We start from the raw sequence: 22,282 nt of genomic DNA on the forward strand, positions 1-22,282 counted from the left end.
TGCGTGTGCCCCGTCTATACCCTCACCGCCATTTATAATATCATGCCATGTCATTAAAATAGTAATTCAAAATCCTTTTTAGTTCTTGCCCGTGCTGCCAAAACCACCGACTCCTCGAACACTCTCCTCCAGCTCCTCGACCTCGACGACATCGGGCGTCACGATCCGCTCAAGCACCAGCTGAGCAACCCGGTCGCCCTCCTTGATCTCGTAGTCGGCGTCTGCGTGGTTGAAGAGGAGCACCTTGACGGGTCCGCGGTAATCTGCGTCGATGACGCCGGCGCCGGTGTCGATGAAGTGCTTGGAGGCGAGGCCAGAGCGAGGAGCAATTCGGCCGTCTACAAATGGTGTAATAAGTCCTGGTCAGTCAATTGATCTTCTCAAGATGCTTTGTTTCAACATACAAGTTCCAGCCGGCACGGCAATGCTAATGTCTGTATCGACGAGGACCTTGCCTCTCGCAGGCACAATCGTGTCTCTGGCGGCGTACACGTCGTAGCCGGCGGCGAATGCGCTGCCTCGCGTGGGCAGTCTGCCCTGGGGAGAGAGCTTCTTGACTTGCAGGGGGGATTGAGGCCTCCATTACTGTAGCTGTGGTTGTGGTTGTGGCTGTGGTTGTGGTTGTTGGGTTGGCTGGAGCTTCTTCTTGAGGTACGGCAGACGAGTCTTGGTCCTGCTCAGCGTCGCCGTCGAGGGGGAGGGTCTTGATGCGCTTGGCGGGAGGGGAGGCGGTGCCGTTGACTTCAGGAGCTGATGACATTGTTGATTAGACGAATACGAAGATTGGACAGTTGGAGCAAAGATTGAAGTAATGGCGGCAATGATTGGGCTCAAACGATTGTGCAATTCTGGTGGGGGGAGGGAGGAAGGGAGAGAGGATGAGTTAGACAGAGGAGCTGAATAAATGGAACGAGGGTCTGGGCTTTTCTTTTTTTTTTTTCGGTTGGTGGAGTACGAGGTATCCCTTACCGTTGGTGTAACTTGTTAGGCAGGGCGAATTGCATCAAATCCAATGGAGAGCTGAGAAAAAGGAAGTCGGTGTGAGAACGGTCTGGCCTGGTAGCAAACAAGCTGTTAGTGGTGGGATTTTTTGGAGGGGCGGCACGCGACGCGTTTTTTTGATAAGTGGTTTTTGACGCGGGGAGTAAATTGGTCCAATTGAGCTGGTGGGGTGCTGTTGGATGTCATGCTTGTAGGCAATTTCGTTGGTCTGCCTTCTGTAGGGCATTGGTACAGCTCGATAGGATGCCATTGGGTACCAATTGTATCATGGGTCACTAATATCAGGCGGTCAAAGTGTATACTGATATCAATTGCATTGACATTGCTACAACGATCAAGGACAATAGCGGCAGAACCAGTACAAGTCATATAAGCAGTGATGCGCACTGTATGCCAGTGTAAGCGTATCAAAGGCTGTCTCGTGTATGGCACAGGTCACGGCTGTTCAAAACAGGCAAAGGCGACTGTTTACATTGAAAGACTCCATTTGATCAACGGATAGTATTAGTCTAGTCGTCCAGCTCTCGTCCATAGTCCACCAGCCGTATCCTCATGGCGTCTTTTGGGTGAAACTGCGCAACGTTGGACCTGATGAGGAATCTCGCCGACGCCGTCTCGTACGGCAGCCTCACATAGGCATCCGAGCTGTTGCCCTTTGCCTCCACAAGCTTGTTGAGCAGCTCCTCTGTAAGCTGCCGCATCTCTTCGCCAGCAGCCGTAGCCACATCCCTCTTCTTGCCGCCGCTGCTGCCGTCGCTGGGGCCCCAGATGTCGTCTATGCGGCGCTGGCTCTTGTCCTTGTTTACTTCGCCCTTTGGCTTCTTGAGCTTCCCCTGCGCGTTGAAGCCCGCGGCGATTTCCTCGGCGTCGGCGTCCATCAGGTCCCCGACAACGGGGCCGCCCATGGCTTCTGCCGCAAGCATCACCGCCAGATGGTCGTCGATGAAGCGGTTGAGGGACTTCATCAGCTTGCTCGTTTCTTTGTTGTACGTTTGTTTCTTCCGCCGTAATTCCTCGATGCGTTTGCGCGCTTCGTCTTCGGGCTGCGCGTTGGCTCCAGAATCCGCCTCTGTGCGTAGAGTCTCGATTCTTTGCTTGAGAGCTTCGTTGAGGAGCTGCTGGTCCCTCAGCGCAGCTTCGTCATCTTTTAATCGCTTCTTTGTCTTCTCGGTCGTCTCAGTCTGCGAGGCGAGAAACGCTTTGGATTCTTGGATTGTCTGATGTGTCTTGCGCAGGGCCAGCAACGCAGGTAGAACCGAGCCCGGGAAGGGGAGAAAGGGTTCCGAGTTGGTGACGTCGTCAAACGCTGTTTTGAGGATCCGCGCTTGGCCAGCGGCGGTGCTGGGGGCATCGTACCCGGCGGATCGCAACTATGACTGCTTTGTTAGATGCTGTCTGGATTGCGCTCAAGAAATGGTGGCTACCTCGCTTAACTGAGCATCATATTCGCGAACTTTTCGCTGAAGCTCCTTTAGGGTATGGTCAATGTTTGTCGCATGAGATTGAGCCTCCGAGTTGTTGCGGGATCTGTCATCCATGGTTCTGTGAGCTTCGTTCGTCGTCAGTAACTCGGTCGATTCTCTGCAAGCTCTCCCAGAGAATGCGACAGTGCAGTGTCGCAAGACAAATAAGGTGCGAGGCATACATACCGTATTCTATACTGTATTTACACAGTCACACAGTATATATTCCGGCCCTGTAGCTGCGAGATTATAGCGTCTGTGAGGCTTAAAACGCGCTGCGGGGAAGTGACCGCCCATTGGAAAGCTTCTTTCCAGCCTGCATAGACTGCACTGTGCACTTGCCGCCGCATGTCGCGCATTTCGTAGTGCTGGCAGTCCAATTGGCCCATCACGTGACGCTTTCGCGGCAGTTCTCCCTTGCTGGAGGCCAAAGGCCTTTCTGCCAGCTCCGACGTCTCACCAAAGTTTCTTCTTTCCATCCGCCGCCTCGTTTCTCCATCAGCCTCCTCGCCACGCGCCGACTCGTAGCCATCGATCCGATCGCATCGCATCGGCATCTTCGCGTCATCGTTTCCAGCGTCCTGCGAGATTCCGTCTTGCCGCTGATCAAACCGTCCCCGCGTGCGGCTGTTCGCGTTATCTAGACCCTGCTTGATATCCTGGTTGGAAATCAGCCCTGGGCTCTTTTTATCACGTCCTTTGCCTTCAGTCCTTCTGTCGGAGATCACCACGTCAGCGTGCACGAGCGACAGGCCGCATCGTCGAGGCGATTCATCCGCATCCGCAGGACACGGGCCGTCGATTATCAGAGTTTAAACGCGCCAGGTGTTGGTATTGCGTGAGCGTCAGCTGCGACTCACAAGGTCTTGACTAGGAGGGCAAAAAGGTTTGAGTTGAGCGCTTCGTCTCTTCATTCTCTGCTTTCGAGACATATCCGTCCTAGTAACGATACGCTTCACCACCATCCTCTGCACCACCATCACCACTGCCATCAGCCACTCAATTTTCATCATCGCCCTCTCTTTCCACTCACCACCTGGGACATTGATCGAGATTCCCTACCACTTCGACACCTTTTTTTTGCGAAAGCTCTGGATCATCTAGACGCGGAAGAAGAGAGTTCCACCCTTTGAGAACACAGCTCCTCCCACACTTATTCCGCTGCACACAGTCTGGGCAGCGCCCTTTTGCGACACCAAAAAGTCACATCACGAAATCCTGCACACTCGAGACAGCCGATCCTTCATTACCGATTCCAGCCACTACACCAGCACGTTTTCCTTCGAAAACCCCCTGAGTGTAGATTAAGAAGAACAAACGAATCCAGAAAAAAAATTATAAAAAAAGAAAAGAATTCAGAGGATCTTTGATCGCCACCAATAGGACGAAGCTTTTAATTCGTCTTCATCTTTCTGTGAACTATACCATTCCTTTTTATTCAAGGAATCAAAATGTCTGCCTCGCCCCCACAACCGACTCAGTCGGCTAAGCGCCCTCTCGAGGAGCCTTCCTCGCCCTCGCGAGCGACTGACCAGCCGGAGGCCAAGCGACCCGCCTTGGACAAAGATGCCAAGCATGACGAAGAGACGGAGAGGCTCGAGCTTCCCACCGAAGTGCCTGCTGAGGCTGCAGAGCAGAATGGCGAAGAGGAAAATGCCAATGGCGTCGCGGCCACAGAGTCGTCTGATAACACCCTAGCCGAAGCTGGCACCAGCGTCAAGGCCACTCCTACTGTCCCAATCTCAACAGCGTCCTCGTCTGCCGTGGCCGCTTCGGCCGCTGCTCACGATGAGAGCTCATGGATCCACATCAGGGCTGTCATCTCCAGCCCGGAGGCTGCCACCATCATCGGCAAAGGCGGTGAAAACGTATCAAACATTCGAAAAATGTCCAATGCCAAGTGCACAGTCAGCGACTATCAGAAGGGAGCTGTCGAGCGAATCCTGACCGTCAGTGGCATCGTTGATGCAGTTGCCAAGGTACGTACGAACAAACAGTGGTCTCTTTTCCCTCCTCCCCTGTCCCCATCTCTTAACATGTGAGTTTCTTGTCTTGAGGCGCATAGCACTAACACTCTCTTCCTTGTTTTCTTTCCCCATTACACAGGCCTTTGGTTTGATTATCCGAACACTGAACAACGAACCGCTCTCCGAGGCATCCACCGCCTCTTCCAAGACATACCCCCTTCGTCTCCTGATTCCTCACATCCTCATTGGTTCCATCATTGGCAAAGGCGGTTCTCGGATCCGAGAGATCCAAGAGGCGTCCGGCGCTCGACTGAATGCCTCAGATTCGTGTCTCCCCATGTCAAGCGAGCGCTCCCTTGTTGTGATGGGCGTCGCCGATGCCGTTCACATTGCCACTTACTATGTCGGTAGCACTCTGCTTGAGCAGCTCAACGAACGATTTGGCGGACCCGGGGCCTCAGCATATGCCACCAGGAGTGGTGCACCCGTTGGCTCCATCCCCGGAGGCATGCAGGTGGTTCCCTACAGCCCACAGCCGGCATCCGGACACTATGGACGTGCAGAGAATTACGGCCGACACCAGGAGCGTCGACCCCATCACATGCCACCTGCCCCATACCCCCAGCCATACGCCCACGGCGCCCCTCACGGTGCTCCGGCGATTCCCATGCAGTACGGAGCTGGTCAGCCTGCCGCATATGGAGCAGCTGCTCCTCACGTTCAGCCGCACATGGCTCCCCATACCGGCCCGCAAGCACACGGCGCTCCCCAAGGCCAGCCCATGCATGCCGGCATGCCAGGAGGCCCCATCACGCAGCAAATCTACATTCCCAACGACATGGTCGGCGCCATCATTGGCAAGGGAGGACAGAAGATCAATGAGATACGGCAAATGAGCGGCAGCGTCATTAAGATTAACGAGCCCCAGGACAACAGCAACGAGCGGCTCGTGACGATTACAGGAACGGAAGAGTGCAACCGCATGGCTCTTTACATGCTGTACTCTCGACTTGGTGAGACGCAAAACCGATCCACGGGAGCCTAAGCTTCTAACCAGTATCGAGCGACAGAATCTGAGAAGCACCGAATTTAACCACATCGCCTTGTCGATTTCTTCTCAAAGAGCGGCGATGCGAATTGGTTATAGTCCCTCTGCTTTTTACACAATGAGGGGCGAGTATCAGTGAATGACGGCGCAAAGGGCAGGGCGAAAGGTCGGCTGGCTGCACTATGTAATATGTTTGCCGAGGGATCAATGAGATGACCCTGTGATGCTGGCAACTACTACAGATATTTGGACTTGTTCTCTCTTCTCTTATTCTTCTACTTGCCTTTTTTTGTAACTGCTCGGTTTTTATTGTTCTTGCCGTTTATCTCTTTTTTTTTTTATTGGCAGTCTTCTAGAGACGGGATATTTGCTGTGACTGGGACCGAATTTTAGGATGAATGAAGGAGGGTGCAGAGCAATGATGATTAGAAACGGAGCTCTACGGGACATTTGGCGGCACGATGGTTGATTTGACTTTGATTCACTGATTATCAGAATGGGGGGAGTCTACGAAGCTGGCTTTTACAATGAGGTGGGTTATCGTTTGATATGATGCCAAGGGACTGCAAAACAAAAAAAATGGACATATGCTCTATAATATGCGACGGTTTCTCTTTTTGTTCATTTATGAAATTTCTTTTTTTTTCTTGCTCTTGAATTTATCTCTGGGGCGCTCTAAAATGTCTATTTGGTGCAACATGAAGCCAGCATGTAGTGCGTACCTGGCACTGCTTCTCTTGGTGCCGAGCTATTATCATGTACAGGCAAGCACCTTTATGATGCGTTCATTTGGGGTATGTTTGTTAGCTTTCACAGCTTCTTCAAGTTGACATGATACTGTGGATATAAAGAGTTAGCTTGCAATTGCCCTTTCTCTCGCTGCTTTGACCATGTTGGAGTGAATCGTCCTTACCAGGTGAAACCCCTTGCTGTAGGGAAGAATCATAGGAAGATTGCTGACAATAGCTGCAGTAGACAGTCAGTGTTGGTTCGGCTCGCCTTGTTTAAACATGTATCTAGGGGCAAAACGTACTGCCGCCTTCTCCCTGCAGGGCGGTATGAGCCTCCTTGTTGACCCAGCCCAGCAGCAGAATCACCTCCTTCTGCTCCGGCACCTCTTCGTTGACGTTGATCACCGTCTTGTACTCGCCCGTCGAACCGCCAATCAAGCCCGGCAGCTTCGCATCCACGAGCTTCTGGATAAAGGGATCCAGGCGCGCCTTGTGGAAATCGTCACTGGCGCCATGGTTGATGAAGAACTCCGTACAGGGCGAGTCTAGAGGAATGGCCGGTTCGCCCGTCGTCTCCTGCGTGGTCTTGATGACGCTGGTGGCGAGCGGCGCGGCGTAGGCGTCTGCCCAGGCCTGGAAGTTGGGGCTGTTGTGGAAGTCGTCGATGGCGGACTGGCCGGTCCAGCGGGCGACCCAGGTGTACTTGTCGGGATGCTCGATTTGTTGGCCAAAGTAGAGGGCGATGAGGCCCGGGGTTGAGGCGAAAGTTTTGAGGTTGTCGAGCCAGGACTGGGGAGGGGATGAGGGGGGAGTCTGAGAAGCTGACGATGGCGATTTCGACAGTTTCGGGCATGTTGGGCTGATGTGATTTTGGGGGGGAAAGCAAGAATTTGTAGGTTTACAAGTTCGAAGAGGATAGGATGCAGAGGAGGAGAATGGCTTGTGGGAATGAAGGCAGGTTCTGGGCGGATACACTGTTCTCTGTTATGGAAGAGGTGTTGTCCTTGTTATATATAAGCGGGATGCTTCCTTCACCTCGTTCTCCACAGCAGCAGGAGCCTCTCTTCTTTCATTGTGCTCAAGCGCGCGGCATCTCATCTAAACAGCTAGACCCTGTCATATCTTGCATCTTCCATCCGTTCATGACTTACACGCCATCCCCACCACCGACATCAATCTATGCCAAAGCCCTATAAGGGGAAAAAAAAACATCTCTAGGATTGATAAGCAATTTCTGCATATATACGTGTATCCTTTTTTCAATTTCCACTCTTGAGCCATGGATCTAGCGCATTTGTAATGGCATGTTTCGCAGGTTCCGATTTATAAAGCATGGAAAGTCGGGTTTGCTAGCATTCACCCTTTTCAGGAATAAAGTTGCCAATGTTTGGTTAGTTTTTGGGCTGGGCGGGCAACTTTTCCCGAGACTTAATTGGAGCCGCCCCCCCCGGGAGCGGGATCTGCGGTACGTACTACTTGAATCATTCTGCCAGGATGATCTGTGTTACCGTTCTTGTCAATAATTGCCTAGATGGTCAATATGATGGTGCTACCTGATTTTTATAACAAGAACTCGTCCTTTGGTATTTTGGCGAGAATGCGCATTTATTTACAACATGGTTTTTTTTATCGCGATAGCTTGATAGAGTATTTGCAGTGTAGTCGCAGGGTATTCACAAAAGCCACCGTCAGCTCCTTATAGAGGGACCTAACTCTAAAATGTACCCTGCCAACAGTCGTCACTGTGGGCACTGCAGCCTGACAAACCTCATGCTGCCATCATCACCATCATCGCCGTCACCACCACAGCCATGCATCGTTTCAGCTGATGACAAATACGCACACGACTGGCATTTCTCAAGTCTCCAGATACATACAGGGCTCTCAATTGACTGCATTGGCATCACACTAGGCCCATTGGTCAGGCTCTCAGCCTCGTCAGAAGCAGCATCATCAGCATCCAACTCACTCGCCTCAGCCTCGCCATGACCTCCCCCAACGCCTCAGCCTCGCAAGGCCACGCCAACACCAACGACAGCCCCGTCACGCAGATCCGCCTCCTCTCGCTCAACTGCTGGGGCCTCCTCTTCATCTCCGACCTGCGCACGCCGCGCCTCGCCGAGATTGGCCGCCAACTGGCCCTCCTGGACCCCCCGCCGGACATTGTCTGTCTCCAAGAGTGCTGGACGCGCGACGACTACAGCGCCATCTGCAGGGCTACGGCGGACATCCTGCCCTATGGCAAGTTCTACAACAGCGGTGCGTTTGGCGGCGGCCTGGCGCTGCTGAGCCGGTGGCCCGTGGAGTCGAGCTCCATGTTCCGGTATCCGCTCAACGGGAGGCCGACGGCGTTTTGGAGAGGCGATTGGTATGTTGGTAAAGGGGTGGCCATTGCGGGAGTGAGATACGGCCCCGGGGAGAATGATGTGGTTGAAGTGTTCAACACTCATGTGAGTTGTTTAATATTCAGTTGTTCTCATGCTATCTCATGCTATCTACCCGTCTCATCATGAATGATATATATACACACACATATGAGAGAAGAATCGTGAGATGGCCATCTCATCCCGTCTTCAACTCACTCACTCATCCCTCACTTCTCAACATTCAACCGCTAACATCCCTCCCAGACACACGCCCCCTACGAGAGCGGCCCCAGCGACACCTACCTCTGCCACCGCACCGCCCAAGCCTGGGAAATCTCAAAGCTCCTCCGCGCCGCCTCCCTCTCCGGCCGCCTCGTCGTCGCCCTCGGCGACTTCAACATGACGCCGCGCTCGCTCCCGCACCGCATCATCACCGCCCGCACGCCCCTTCGAGATACCTGGCGCGTCCTCCACCCGGACAGCTCCCTCGGCACCGCAGACGATCCCGCGGAGAAGGCCAGAGGCCTCCCCGTGCCGACTGCCGGCTACAACATCAGGTTCAACGGCTCAACTAGCGACGGCCTCTACAACACCTGGCGCTGGTCAAAGAGCGCTCAGAAGAAGCTCAAGACGGAGCCTTCGCCCGTCGATCCGGACAGCCCTGATCCTCGCGGAAAGCGCCTCGACTACGTCTTCGCCACCACCGGACGCTTCCAGCCTGATGCTGCTTCTTCTTCTTCTTCTTCTTCTTCTTCTTCCAACCCAAGCTCTCAATCCCGCGGCTGGGTCGTCCACTCAGCATCCGTCGAAATGACCCAGCGCCATCCCGAGCTCAACGTCTCCCTATCCGACCACTTCGCCGCCTCCGCCATCCTCAAACTCCACCAAATCTCACCCTCCTCCCCCATCCCCGACCTCGACGCCCAGCTACCACAGCAAACCCCCTCAAAAGGTCCAATCCTCGACGACACCCAGCCCCTAACCCTCTCCGACTACGACGAAATCCTCGCCATGACGGACTGGTACATGGCCCGCGAGGTCAGCCAGCGCTTCTGGCGAGGCATCCACTTCTACGCCTCCGTGCTCGTCTGGATCGGCTGCCTCGTCGCCGTGTGGTGGAGCCCGCGCAACTTTGTGGCCTTTATCCTCATGCTCGTCGCCAGCCTGGGTCTCGCCACGGGTGTTGTCGACGGCTTGCTCGCGCTCCTCTTCTTCTGGTCTGAGATTCGTGCTCTTAGGGAGTTTGAATGGGAGATTCGTACTGCCAAGTCGTTTCTTTTGCCGGGGGATGCGGAGAAACCATCATCTGCCAATGTATAGATGGGGCATTACCTAAAAAGCAATCATGTCCGTGAAATGCCATCATTTATATCCATCATTCCCATCTTCTCTGGATATGACGAAACGCAAGATGTAGTTTCTCATTTATTATATACTCTATAATTTCTGGATCCAAGAAAGAAGAAACCTCGAAACTTGTAGGATTAGCCATAAAATACGAGTAGATAATGTCAAATGGTGAAACTTATAAGCATGCGGCAGCTAATGCCAACAAGAAAGAGTGCAATAGCTCTGGGTTATAGGTACTATTATTCTATTGGATAATCACTTCCTGAATCAATACACTTAATTCTATTCTATTCATTAAACCTGCTATATGATTTCTTGTTTCGTTTGTCTCATTTCTTTTTCTTACGCTGATCAAGGCTCGCCCTCTTATCCGAAGCACCTATCAAATAATTCACGGCTTTAGTTTATTAATCTGGGCATCAGTAGGTCATCCGCCTCACGCTATGCCATGCATAACCCATAAAGGCGCTCTGTTTCCTCACCATCATGGCCGTCTCCTTCATATTTTCATCTCGTAGAATAATGTCCCTTGGTCGCTTGGGCACTCTCCGCCCGTATTCCCTCGTAAATCTCTTTAGCAACTCCTTCTCCTCGTCGTCAAATGCGCTCATTGAGTCGATTTCCAAATCTCTGCTGCGAAGGGCTCCCGAGTCAAATGGCACGTTGATCAAGCGAATTGCCACATTTTGTACGGCCATACCATACCCTCGTAGAACCCATCGAACTTCTTCGTCTGTGAGCCCGGGTCTTTCCGTTGCCGATTCTATCCAATCGTCAAGAGGCTCAGATTCATCAAAGTAGTGACTGTCCTCAAGGCTATTGATGTGTGGGATGAAGGGCGGCGTAATGTTCTGTATCGTATCCCATGGAATAGGCTTGAAGAATCTATGCGCTTTGATATCCTCAGCATCATTAGGGAAAACATATCGGCCATATCTGTCCGCCTGTATCCCTATCCCCGGCTGCCTTTGATCGAGCATTTGGTATCGCTTGGAGCAGAGGCGAACCTCTTTGTCCTGGATCAAGCGGTAGATCAAGTCTTTACATTTATCGGTGACGAATGGTCTCATGGGAAACCGAAACCTTTCTTTGTGGGCCTTGAACAAGTCATGAGTATCAATGTTCAATGAATGATGTGCGTAATTTTCAAATCAAATCTGCTTACCAGGATGTTTTGTTTTGTGGGCTTCCTCCCTTCGTCCGACAGAAAAGGCGTGTGTCCATAGAGGCACTCGAAGAGAATGATGCCGATACTCTACTAGTCGCACCTCCCGTCGTAGTACGTTTGATAGTTTTGTGCTTGGATCACCTCGGGGGCCATATACTGACTTGTGCCAACGACGGAATTTGCTCTCGTACGGTTGCCGCATTTATGTCTCCATTCCAAAAGAGTACCAAGGTCCTGGTCGCTTCCTAGGCCCTGCTCGTCATGCCGCTCAAAGTCACCTGCCAGAGCGCGTGCTTTCTCGGCCCGCCCTTGGATGCCTTTATTTTCTTCTTGATCCTTTTCATCTCCTTTAGCATCAATACTCAATTTCCGTAGAAGTGAGTACCTATGGTAGTTGTAATACGATGCATCATGAGGCCATTGCCCGTCAAATGCAAGCCCAAAATCAGAGATTTTGAGATGTCCAGAACTGGATATTAGAAAATTATCAGGCTTAATGTCGCGGTGAATGAATCCAAGACGATGCGCTTCTTCAACGGCCAATATCATCTCGGCAATGTAGAAACATGCCACAGCCTCGTGTAGTATGTTTTCGCGAATCAACAAGCCCAAGAAGTCCCCGCCGGGCATATATTCCATGACCAGATACAGATTTGACAGGTCATCGAAGCTCGCAATCAGTGGCACCACCCTGTCAAGAAATTATAATAAGTTTAAAAGAAGCGGGTTCGAAACACACATGCCAAAAGGAAGAGATCATGAAAGAGAAGGGACTCACCAGTTTGATCCTTCGTAAGAAACAAGAAAGTCCCTCTCAGCGCGAAGATGTCCCTCCTGGCTGCTCCGAAGCATGTCCGATTTTCGTATGACCTTCATTGCAAAGACTCGACTTGGGTAAGAGTACGATGAGTCTGACCTCTCACGTACCAGCTTGACAACTCCAAAGCTACCCTTGCCCAGTATTTTGAGAAACTCGTATTTTGAAGCACAGGTGCTTGCAGTTTGCTGCTTGGCTTGAATTGTGCACTTGGACTTCAAAATTCGTATATCTCTTAGGCGACAGCTCTCCCGGTAATAGAAAGTATCGTAGGTAAGGCTATTGCTGCTAGGCATCATATATGCACTGCGAAAGAGCTCTTGATGAAACTGCTGGCGCCGGAGAGAGCGACGATACGCTTCGCTGCAGAGCTCATTGAAATAAGTCTCCAGGTATATTTTGGCCGCTGCCGCTTTTTCTACCGTCAATATAGTTGGCTTTGGTTTATCTGTCGTCGACTCTTCGATAGTCCCCAAGCCTGCTGCCTCGGGGCTTGATCTAGTCCAACGGCTCCGACGGCTGAGCTTCCTTCTTGGACTTCCACCTTTCGCTGAAGGCGAGCTGGAGACGCGGGAATCGAATGATGTCTTCCTTGTTGAAGCATCTTCCAGGCCTGTCAGTCTGCTGCTGTGGGTGGAAGACCACATCTCATCTCTATCGCTGGAATCGTCAGATTCCGTAACACTGGGCAGACTTGATACCAACTCTATTTGTTGTGGCGAAGAGTCGCAGGTCGTAACAGCATCGCGCAGAGGCAGTTTTTGATTGTTGTGCCGTAGTTTTTGCATGAGACCATTCGCCACCGGAAAGACCTTTGCCCCCTTTACCTTTCGTGGTGTCGAGGCATCGTTGCTGGAAGTGGCGCCGGCCGGATTTATTTTCCCGATATTCAAGGACCGAAAAGCCTCGGTTGGATACCAGTCAGGGGCAGCAGAGTTTTGTGAGCCTGTAAAGATATCAGCATCGACCAAATTATGTTATTCGAAGCATTTGGTGCAGTGCAAAGGGTCGAATTACCATGACTATTCTTCCCCACCCTTGCCATCAGCTTGCCCCGAAGTTCAGACCATACTTTTGAGCCCTTGCGATGAAGGTTCAGGATGTCGGAGCTTAAATGGCCTTCTATGCCACCTGATGGAGGCTGATTCGAGGCGGCAGAGGATTCATTCGGACTATTTGGCACAGGGTCCAAAATTGGATAAGTTCGTTGGCCATTGTGATGTCGAGGTAGCATTCTGTTAGATGGTTATGATTGAAGCGGGCACAATTTCCCGAATAAAAAGAAAGAGAAGAGTATGAAGATAGACTCCGTGGGTTGTATTTTTTCTTTTTCTTGTTGATATAAAATCTAGCATTTAATGAATGAACGAGAACCGGCGTCGCAAATATTGACGGGAGACGCGGTGGGAAGAAAAGGAGAGAATAGAAGATGAAGAGAGTTGAAAGTGTGAGAAGAGAGCGGCAGGGGACTAAATAAGGAGCTGTCCATCCATCACACGCTCTTTCCGTGTTTACGGGAATTTGTCGATCGCTCTTTTCGCAGCTTACCTATATCAAAAAGCCAGATCGATAAGAGAGCTCGCATCTAGAGATTTCAGCAGTTCTCTCTCTTTCTAGGTCATAGATACATGAACGATTTAACTATGAGAAAGGCAAGAGACAATGGCAACAAGAAGCTTGTTGATGATGTTATAGTGATATATTGTACTGTATAGACGTCTAAATCGCCTTCATCGAACCATAGCAGAGCCGTCCCAATTCTTTTAGTGACGGCTGCAATATATAATGCAAGGACTAGCATTTGCCCATTTCGCATAATGCTCCCATCTTTCAAACAATCCCAGATCATCACCCATGTTAATCACACCTGGACTCGCATGCCATATCGGGTGTGACATCGCACAATCCCTCACGCCTCTTGCACCAGCCTACGGCTCCAGGCGCTTTTGTCCTCGAGCGGCAGTTGAAAGGAAACGCCAAATTATATTGAACCATGTCCAGTTTCGGGTAGAGATGAAGAATTAATATACGCAGCCGCAGAAATCATCCAACGCCGGTCCCAAGTTTAAAATCGACTTTTGGTTCTTGACTTATTTGATCTCCAGGAGCTTGACATCGAAAGTCAGCTGGCTGTTGGCAGGAATGCCAGGCAAGCTCTTAGAGCCGTAAGCCAGGTGAGCAGGGATGGTCAGTCGTCGTTCACCGCCGATAGCCATGCCGACAATACCGACGTCCCAGCCCTTAATGACCTGGCCCCTGCCGATCTTGAAAGAGAAGGGCTTGCCCTTCTTGTTGGCTGTAAGAAACATCAAGTTAGCTGCCATGCATACTGTCATACGTATTCATGGACGAAACATACCATCAAACTGCTGTCCGTTCTGGAGCTTTCCAATGTAGCGGACACCAACGGTGTCGCCGTTCTTGACGGTGCGGCCCTTGCCGATTGTGCGGTCATCAACGGTAACACCCTGGACATTCTTGACGCCGAGAGAAGACTTGCCGGCCGGCTTGGTTGATCCAGTGGGGCCCTGCTCGAGGTTCTTGGCGAATTGGACCTTCTTGGCGTCCTTCTTGGCCTCATCCTTCTCCTCAGCGGCAACAGCCTCACCCTTGTTGTTCTTGAGCTTCTTCTGCTGCTTCTTGGAGAGCTTGGACTCGGAAGCCTTGGAGATCAGCTCGTCAAGGCCCTCGGCTTCTTCGGCAGAACGCTTGTTCTTGCCCTTCTTGCTGTCGGTAGGAACCAGCTTGGGGACTTCCTCGTCGGACTCGATCTCGGCGACACGAGGATCCTCAAGATCGTCGAGGTCGTCGCTCTCCTCTTCGCTATCATCCTCACCCAGGCCGTATTCCAGCTCGTCAGGAGACAGGTCGTAGTCATCTTCATCCTCATCTTCGTCTCCCTCCATATCGTCCATGATGTAGTTGCCAGTGAGGTAAACAGTGTGTGTGCCTGAGACAACAAAGAAGACCTTCTCGCCTTGGTTAACAGTGATATCCAGAGGCTGCTGGTAGTTCTATATCGGGCGTTAGTATATCGTACGAATGATAATTAGACAAATATCACCCCAGAATAGAGTAGTCATGGGGCTCTCATAATCCGTCGAACTTACCCGCTCAGTATCGAGAGTGCAGACAACAAAGTTCTCAAGATCGCCTGCCTCGCTGTCGTCGTCCTCGTCCTCCTCATCCTCCTCCTCCTCAGAGTCTTCTTCCTCTTCCACAACAGCCTTGCCCTTGCCCTTGGCGCTGGGGGCAGCCTTCTTGCCCTTCTTGGGCTTGGCCTCAGCATCCTCCATCTCCTCGTCATCAGAGCCAACGCCATTGGCAGCCTCCAGAAGCTTCTTGATGGCAGCGGCCTGCTTCTGCTTCTTAGCCTTGGAGAGGTCGCTAGGGCCACCATTGGCCTCTTCATCCTCGTCATCAGAGCCTCCGAGAAGAGCACTCATGTATTCCTCGCTGAGCTCATCGTCCTCGTCCTCGTTGTACTCGTCCTCGTAGCTGGAGAAAGCGCGCTTGACCAGACGCAGAGTTGACCGAGGGATGGAGGGGGCATTCTTGGAATCATCAACATCGGGCTCCGCATTAGGGTCCAAAGCGGCCATGGTGATACGGAACTGTGATATGAAAACCCAATGATTAGCATTAACCGGACAAAACTAGTCAGTCTTCCATGGCTGCCTTTTCTTTTGGTGGAATCGTTTCGATCAAGCACTGGCATGAGCGCTTCATGTCGCATAAAGCCCAATCTCAATGAGAACACTCTAAAGAACCGGCAGCCATAGGGAAAGAGGGAAGAATCATACAGAAGCAGGGAATTCCAAGTTGGCCGGGATCAAGATCTCCCCAGCCGGGACCTCAAGGCCGTAAACGGGACCAGGAACTGCAGCCATTGTGATGGAAATATTAGATTTCGCTGATTGCTATTACAGTTCTAGTTCAAAAGAGAGGCTGCAAATAAAAGCCAGAAAAGAAACTCTCGAGAGAATGTGGCTCTGCGTGTTCCGGAGTCTGGAGGATCGCGTCGAAGAAAGGAAAAAAAGAGAGGCGAGAAGCTCAAAAAATTTCTTAGTCGTTCTTTTTTTTTTCTTCTCCGTTCAGCCATCTAACGCAGGCGTCTCCACTTGGCGATGCTGGCCAATAGAATGACACGATAAGGCGCTTATCGATATCCGTGTCGCTGGCTCAGCAACCAACCCCGCCCAGGTGGAGCCTCTTATGCATGGCAGCGGATCCCTACGCCATTCTACGTCTTTGTGGAAATCTCGCGTGTTAGATGGATTGCGCATCTTCTATACACGTCTTTTTGGTAAGTTCATTATCCAATTCATCATATCAAATGTAAACATGACAATACGTGCTCAATACGTGTTCAATATTCTCACTACACAAAGATCTAATACTGACTCAACTTGGGCATAAGTCTTCTATTCCGCGCCAGTTAGCGATGAGATCACTTTCCGCATTCTATGTGAGTCTCGTGTGCACCGTGCAACTCCTTTAAGCAGCTTTGGAAGCTACCAATTCGCTACTCTACTGGTTTGCTATTACATTTGTCTTGGAGAAGTACTATATCAAGTTATACGAAATAGCAGAGCAGTTCTACGCGGCCCTTTCCACAACTCCACTCTTGAGCCCTTGAGCAGAAAGAGTATCCAAACATATAGAGCTCCCAAGATACAATGTTTGTAAGTTACAATCAATTAGTTGAAAGACTTCAGAGCCGCATTAGAGCATATCTCGCGTATCCAGGCACCGTCGTTGATTGATTGGCTGAGATGTTAGATTCGCATTTGTTTCGTCGTCAGACTCACAGGCCCCACTAATCTCCAATTCTGCAGGTATTGGCGGATGCAGCAACTCGGAAACGATGTACAAGTGGCATGATCCAAGTCAAAAGAGACGTTTTTGCACTCCAAAGGTTGACCAACTAAAAATTTGAACAGAACAGGGGAAATCTCATGATTCAAGAAGCACATGTAAATGAAAGATGATAACATTCGCTTATTGGGTCTCATTCTTAGTGTCTGGCTTTTATTCTAGGGTATTAACCGTATTAACCATCTGTTCAAGTACGATATATGCCATGTTGGATCTTTTTTCAAGCAGATATAAGGCTCAGTTGTTAAATTATGTAGATTATCACTATTTTCTTTCCCTCATGTAAAAATACGAGGCCGTGTTGGCGCATATACTCCCATTGAACTCCACGCTTCTTCTTTCGCGGTCATTCCATAACCTGTAAACAAGTCAATCTATCAGTGAATTTGACGAAACATTGCTTGCATATTTATAAAGAATTCCCCCAAGACTGACGCATAACGCAAATGCCAGGAAATCAATCCATCAAAATGTCATTATAAAATGCTCAAACGACATCTTCAACGGTCACAGACTTGGCTCGCTGTCGTACAGCTTTCTTGCTAACAGCGTATTCCAGGTCGGCCGTCCAAAAGTGCGATATTTCCGCCTGGGCGCACGGCAAGGTGCCATATAAAAGAGCAGCCACGGGTACCAGAAATTAATCGATGCAATTCTGCTTCAGAGAGCGATGCGAAAAGCACATGCCATCGGCCAACCCAGCTTGGATCATGTCCCTCTCGCGAGCCTGCACACAAACTCGGTGGTAGCTCTCGTAGATGAGCATATAGACGGCAATCTCCATGAATCCAAGGGGCCGAAGAACGTTGCAAGCCGAAAAGACCCAGGATAGATTGTTGGGATCTTCGCCACCTTTCGTAACAAATGTGTACAGAGCAGATGCGACTACTAGGATCATCATGTGAAGAGGGAGAAAGTGTGCTTCGAACAGACGGTGAGCCATGTAGAAAATGTGTTCCCAGTGAGGCTCCTTCAGCGTGTCTCTCGTGATATCGGAGAAGACGTCATTCTCGGCTGCAAGTTCGGAGCCTGCCTCAAGCTGAGCCTCGGGGAAATACCCATCAAGGCTGTCGCCACGGCAAGTCTTGTGCAAGGGACGGAAAGCTCTGGAGGTGTACTTCCTGTCTTTCCACATCTCAGAAGCCTTACGTATCGCGAATCCGCTGTCCAAGGCTCCCCACATGTGTCGAATTGCCTGCTTATAACGGGCCTTGACGTCCAAGAGAGCGCCTCGAATGCCGCCTTTCCCACCTCCAGACACGTTGGTCTGGCTAACGGGGCTGAGCACTGTGCGGCAGGTAAGATGGCCGTTCAGAGCGAAGAAGCATTTGATAAACATGTGTAAATCTTCTCCAATGGCATCCGAGTCACAGTCCCAACCGCCGACGCGATCAACAAGCTGAAGAGGCAGGGAGTATACAGATGTGGGAGGGGCAATGACAGAGCTGCTGTACAGGCCAGACATTCCGGCGGCGCACCAGAGAATATCGGCAACGCGAACAAAGGCATTGACGTTGTGGGCATTTCGGTCGAAGATTATAGGGGCGGCATACAGAGTGGTGGAAGCAGTTTCTGGATGGACAGTATGCATGTTGGAGATTTGGGCAAAGTATCGCGGTGAAAGGTGGCTATCAGCTATAAATATGATTAGTACAAGCATGCCGATGTATAAAACAAGTGTTGATATTGTATAGTTATAACCTACCATCAATTCCGGTAACAATGACATTTTTGCGAGCAGACATTGTATAGTTGGAACTGAGCTTGCGCGCCGCCCACGCTATGTTGCTGCCCTTTCCAGCAGCTTCGCCAGGAATATCTGCCGGATGTAGCGTATAATCGATGGATCGAAACTTTCTGATATAACGCTGGACGAGGCTCAAAGCCTTTGATTCGCCGCCAGCCTCTCGTAGTTCCATACCAAGGTAGACCTTGAAGCAGTGCATGGCCAATTAGCATTTCGTTTACGCCGCCAGTCATGCCTCACAACGACTCTACGCGCAGCGACAAGTGAGTGACTAAAAAGTCTGTTTCAACTTACATCGTAGCAAATGTGAGCTTGAGGGTGAGAAGCTAAGACGTCCAGAGTCTCTCTGAGAGTTTCCACTTCTTCTTTGTAGTTGGGGATGACGATGGCGTGGATGATAGGGCCGCTCTGGATGCCATCTTTGCCTTCGGTGGAAAGTTCGGATTCAGAATCAGTGAGCTCGCTTGCCGTCGAAAACACATTGTCGCTGTCGCTAGAAGATAAAGTCTCGGAGCTGGTAATGGAAGACGCAGAACTTTGGCGGCGAAGGCCCGCGGCTTTGTAGCTTTGAACGGCTCTGCTTTGCGCAGATTGTCTAAGTGACTTTGTAATGCTCCAAATGGACCAGCAAGCTCGAATAGGGAACAGCGCAACCATGAAATGAATCAGGAGGCAATAGTAGGCGAAGACAAAAGTCCATATACCAGCACCAGCGGCGGTGATTTTGGAAGAATGGCTTCCATCTTTGGCACTTGCACCTCTGTATAGGATGAATCCGTAGTTTTCAACGACTGACTCTCGAGATATAACATAGTACGAAAGGCCGACCAATGCCAACATGCTCAAGCCGCCTGCGCAGCGGGAGCACCAGGTCAAGAAGCCCATAGTTTCTGCAGCTGGTTATTAAGCAAGAGAAGAAGAAGAGAAGAGAGCCGGATATATACAAAAGGAGACCGAAAGAATAGCCCCAGAGAGTTGAAGCTTCAAAGAGGCAGCATACAACCAAGAAGCTTTCACAAACGCCAGATCCAAGGATGGGAAAAACGAATAGGGAGAAAAATTGAAGAAAGAGACGGAATAAAAAGAAAAAAGAGTTATGGAGAGATCAGCCAAAAGGGACCCCGGCTCGAGTCATTATCAGCTGGAAAGTGATGGGCATGGAGACTTGAATCCAGGGTGCGAGTTGGAGGATCCACACCAGGAGCCAGAGCGTTTTATTATGAGATACATGCAAACATGATCCATCGCATGGCCATGACAAGTATTGATCAGGGATAGGGGTTGCCGTTATTCCATCATCACCAGCTACGAGCGCATACCTTTATGGCGATGGCTTCTTTTCTTGCTAGTATCCATGACCAGTCACTAGCAGGCATACAGTATACAAGGTAGGATATGATAGGAGCTAGTTGCGGTCTACGAACACGCGTATGCAAAGAAGCAATCAGATTCGCTGAGATACTGGGCCCCCATACGGACCCCGGACCCTCTTTGTTGTGCTCATGATCCCAAGTTACCTATTTAGTATCAGGCTAGCCATGCACTTGGCTATCTACCGAGTGGTTTGCATTTGCTAAGCTTCTTTCGGAGAGGCATGGCGCAGGGTAGATGATGAAGAATACCTCTACTCCATCTAGGCATCTCATGCTCAGCATCTGCTGCGTTAGTCATATCTGAGAGCCCTGGTATCTTGATCCTTTGCTTCTGGAGAGAGGCTGAGGGCAACGTAACGATGGAGTTGTACAGCCTCCAACAACACGGGATTTGCAACAGTACCCTTGGAAGTGCTCTCAGGAGACGGGAATACTTGTTTGTTCAAATCCCGCACCACTACTCCAGAGCTCAAAACAGTAGTATGTCATTACCCACAGGCTAGAAGCCGCGCCATTGTTATCGTGACTACCCACAATGAGACAAGGTGGGAACTGTGCTGAATGCCGGGAATACGCTCATGCCTGTACAAAATACATGCTCCGTTTCCGTGGTATGAGCAGTGTTGTTCCGGAAATCGGATTTCAATTTTCTGTAAAGCGTAAAGCAGCCATCTTTTTCATGATGGAGAGATGCTAAGCCGCAGCCATGACGTGAGACGATATGTCATTTTGGAAGGATTATGCCGAGATTTGAAGAAGACTCCCCAATACCCAGACAAGAGAAGCTTTTTCGGGATGGTTATACGATTTCCAGGAAACTGCGATGGGAAAGACAGGGAATTCTGAAAGCTTCTATGATCCTAGATATTATGCTTAATACGAAACTACATGAACTCTTCTTATAGTACTTGGGGCAGAATCCCAAGCCAAGAAAGTAGAGTTCTCCTTTTAGCGGTCAAATATGATGTTACTCCAGGGAAACAACCCCCTACCGTCTCCATTTCTTCAACGTTTATCAAGTCCACAGCCATCTCATTCTACAAGCACCAACATGGCCGTTCCTTGAATTCAATGCCCAGACACGGGCTCCTATCTTAATCTCGGCTTTAGCGCCTCTCGCTTGCCAATACTTGTACATACAAACTAGTAACGACGAAGCCTTCTGGACCAACCCAAAGGCCACACGGCCCGGCATGTGAAGCCCAATGGACGACGGCCAGCTTCGAGAGCGGGTCAGCAGCGAGTCGAGCGTTATTCTCTCTTTTCTCTCTCCTGTTTACTAGGGAGCCTAGGCGCGTGAACATCAAATGCGGTTCCCCCCCTGTAGGCCCGCTACGAGATCGGCGCTTTGCAGATTGTCCTATTACAGCGCGCCTTTGACGCATGCCGTGCGAACCCCAGAACAAAGGGCGCTGAAGAATGGCTGATTGCTGAAAAGCCACGAGAATTTCAGGCGCATGACGAGAATGATTATCTTTTTGCATGTATTATTCAATACTAAGTACTGATAGCAGCGATAACTATTTGCCTCAGTATGTGACTTAAAGTAGGTAGCATGCGCTGCTATGAGAAATACAGCTCTCTGGACCCTCACTTTATGCGGGATCGGTCTAAAGCGACTCCATCGTAAAACACTGCCGAGATACGCGTACGGGGCACGTAATACGCAGCGGCGGTTTAGTACCGGCGGCACGACTTTATGAGGAATCCTCTTTCAGCCATCGGAGGATTACCTCAGCGGTTTTGTATCCATTTTGTAGGCATCCATTCAAGCCATTGTAGCTCGTTGGTTAAGCTTCGCAACTCAAAACGAAATGTTAAAGGCTACGCCATCACGGGCATCGGACATTCAAACTCCTTCGGCCAGGTAAACGTCGGTGTCCATCATTGCGTGGCTACCGCGACTTGCGTGGAACCATTTGCCTGCGCATCAGTTTCAGCCTCCCTGAACGGGCCCAGTAAAGCTGTTAATCCTACCCACTCTGGTGACATTTCTCCTTTAGAGTTGCGAGTCAATATCCGTCAAAGATTCAAGCAATTTGACGAGCATATCGAAAACCTAGAACAGTTGTTGGTCAGCTTTGTGTTACGGGCATTTTTGCCATTGTCAAAGGGTAGATTATCTTATACGCGAGAATTCGCGACGTCTCACCGACATAAGGTAGTAGAGCTTCAAAGGCTTTTGAGTAGCATGGCCTTGGGGGAGATTAAAAATGCTGTGCAATGGTCAATGCCGCAGCCTGCGATTGTACCTAGGTAATATGGATCCTTTTTAAGTGGCAAGGTCTCAGGGAAGGTTAAAAATGCTGTGAAGGTGGAGAGACTCAATTGCAGCCAGCTGCTTACCCATACAAGCGCAAAGGTAGCTGAGA

General features: G+C 50.5%; 9 protein-coding genes across 9 annotated transcripts; 2 read left to right on the plus strand and 7 right to left on the minus strand.

Moving 5' to 3' along the window:
• Positions 1-78: 78 nt before the first annotated feature.
• Positions 79-1,371, minus strand: TrAtP1_007918 (uncharacterized protein; the record flags this gene model as incomplete). Its single annotated transcript, XM_066113721.1, has 2 exons — positions 79-338; positions 1,365-1,371. 2 exons carry the CDS (start codon positions 1,369-1,371, stop codon positions 79-81), a joined length of 267 nt encoding a protein of 88 aa, XP_065969808.1.
• Positions 1,372-1,383: 12 nt separating this feature from the next.
• On the minus strand, positions 1,384-2,928 carry TrAtP1_007919 (uncharacterized protein). The gene is made up of 3 exons (XM_014092718.2): positions 2,652-2,928; positions 2,427-2,551; positions 1,384-2,372 (listed from the first exon to the last, which is right to left on the minus strand). Exons 2-3 carry the CDS (start codon positions 2,538-2,540, stop codon positions 1,512-1,514), a joined length of 975 nt encoding a protein of 324 aa, XP_013948193.1. The 5' UTR covers positions 2,541-2,551; positions 2,652-2,928; the 3' UTR covers positions 1,384-1,511.
• A 988-nt stretch (positions 2,929-3,916) lies between these two features.
• On the plus strand, positions 3,917-5,477 carry TrAtP1_007920 (uncharacterized protein; the record flags this gene model as incomplete). The annotated part of the gene is made up of 2 exons (XM_014092719.1): positions 3,917-4,444; positions 4,572-5,477. 2 exons carry the CDS (start codon positions 3,917-3,919, stop codon positions 5,475-5,477), a joined length of 1,434 nt encoding a protein of 477 aa, XP_013948194.1.
• Positions 5,478-6,290: 813 nt separating this feature from the next.
• On the minus strand, positions 6,291-7,064 carry TrAtP1_007921 (uncharacterized protein; the record flags this gene model as incomplete). Its single annotated transcript, XM_066113722.1, has 4 exons — positions 6,291-6,317; positions 6,394-6,446; positions 6,514-7,000; positions 7,038-7,064. The coding sequence occupies 4 exons, from the start codon at positions 7,062-7,064 to the stop codon at positions 6,291-6,293; spliced, it is 594 nt and encodes a 197-aa protein (XP_065969809.1).
• An 857-nt stretch (positions 7,065-7,921) lies between these two features.
• On the plus strand, positions 7,922-10,221 carry TrAtP1_007922 (uncharacterized protein). The gene is made up of 2 exons (XM_014092721.2): positions 7,922-8,661; positions 8,842-10,221. The coding sequence occupies exons 1-2, from the start codon at positions 8,197-8,199 to the stop codon at positions 9,895-9,897; spliced, it is 1,521 nt and encodes a 506-aa protein (XP_013948196.1). The 5' UTR covers positions 7,922-8,196; the 3' UTR covers positions 9,898-10,221.
• Positions 10,222-10,253: 32 nt separating this feature from the next.
• TrAtP1_007923 (uncharacterized protein) lies at positions 10,254-11,338 on the minus strand. Its single transcript, XM_066113723.1, has 2 exons — positions 11,093-11,338; positions 10,254-11,024 (listed from the first exon to the last, which is right to left on the minus strand). The coding sequence occupies exon 2, from the start codon at positions 10,995-10,997 to the stop codon at positions 10,347-10,349; it is 651 nt and encodes a 216-aa protein (XP_065969810.1). The 5' UTR covers positions 10,998-11,024; positions 11,093-11,338; the 3' UTR covers positions 10,254-10,346.
• Positions 11,186-13,146, minus strand: TrAtP1_007924 (uncharacterized protein; the record flags this gene model as incomplete). Its single annotated transcript, XM_066113724.1, has 3 exons — positions 11,186-11,786; positions 11,874-12,858; positions 12,930-13,146. 3 exons carry the CDS (start codon positions 13,144-13,146, stop codon positions 11,186-11,188), a joined length of 1,803 nt encoding a protein of 600 aa, XP_065969811.1.
• Positions 13,147-13,460: 314 nt separating this feature from the next.
• On the minus strand, positions 13,461-15,944 carry TrAtP1_007925 (uncharacterized protein). Its single transcript, XM_014092723.2, has 4 exons — positions 15,716-15,944; positions 15,023-15,526; positions 14,272-14,926; positions 13,461-14,208 (listed from the first exon to the last, which is right to left on the minus strand). The coding sequence occupies exons 1-4, from the start codon at positions 15,800-15,802 to the stop codon at positions 14,003-14,005; spliced, it is 1,452 nt and encodes a 483-aa protein (XP_013948198.1). The 5' UTR covers positions 15,803-15,944; the 3' UTR covers positions 13,461-14,002.
• Positions 15,945-17,430: 1,486 nt separating this feature from the next.
• Positions 17,431-19,422, minus strand: TrAtP1_007926 (uncharacterized protein; the record flags this gene model as incomplete). Its single annotated transcript, XM_014092724.2, has 3 exons — positions 17,431-18,425; positions 18,496-18,721; positions 18,832-19,422. 3 exons carry the CDS (start codon positions 19,420-19,422, stop codon positions 17,431-17,433), a joined length of 1,812 nt encoding a protein of 603 aa, XP_013948199.2.
• Between the last annotated feature and the right edge of the window lie 2,860 nt (positions 19,423-22,282).

Source organism: Trichoderma atroviride, chromosome 4 (assembly GCF_020647795.1).
Source record: "Trichoderma atroviride chromosome 4, complete sequence".
Taxonomy (NCBI): domain Eukaryota; kingdom Fungi; phylum Ascomycota; class Sordariomycetes; order Hypocreales; family Hypocreaceae; genus Trichoderma; species Trichoderma atroviride.

Excerpts from the sequence above, each read along its gene's own strand:
- TrAtP1_007923 (XM_066113723.1), bottom strand. The coding sequence starts at position 10,997 with ATGAGACCATTCGTCACCGATAAATGTAAAGACTTGATCTACCGCTTG.
- TrAtP1_007919 (XM_014092718.2), bottom strand. The coding sequence starts at position 2,540 with ATGGATGACAGATCCCGCAACAACTCGGAGGCTCAATCTCATGCGACA. Across the intron at positions 2,373-2,426 it reads ATGATGCTCAGTTAAGCGAG|TTGCGATCCGCCGGGTACGA; the intron begins GTAGCCACCATT and ends AAGCAGTCATAG.
- TrAtP1_007922 (XM_014092721.2), top strand. The coding sequence starts at position 8,197 with ATGACCTCCCCCAACGCCTCAGCCTCGCAAGGCCACGCCAACACCAAC. Across the intron at positions 8,662-8,841 it reads TTGAAGTGTTCAACACTCAT|ACACACGCCCCCTACGAGAG; the intron begins GTGAGTTGTTTA and ends CATCCCTCCCAG.
- TrAtP1_007925 (XM_014092723.2), bottom strand. The coding sequence starts at position 15,802 with ATGGCTGCAGTTCCTGGTCCCGTTTACGGCCTTGAGGTCCCGGCTGGG. Across the intron at positions 15,527-15,715 it reads ACTTGGAATTCCCTGCTTCT|TTCCGTATCACCATGGCCGC; the intron begins GTATGATTCTTC and ends TTCATATCACAG. Across the intron at positions 14,927-15,022 it reads GCACTCTCGATACTGAGCGG|AACTACCAGCAGCCTCTGGA; the intron begins GTAAGTTCGACG and ends CGCCCGATATAG.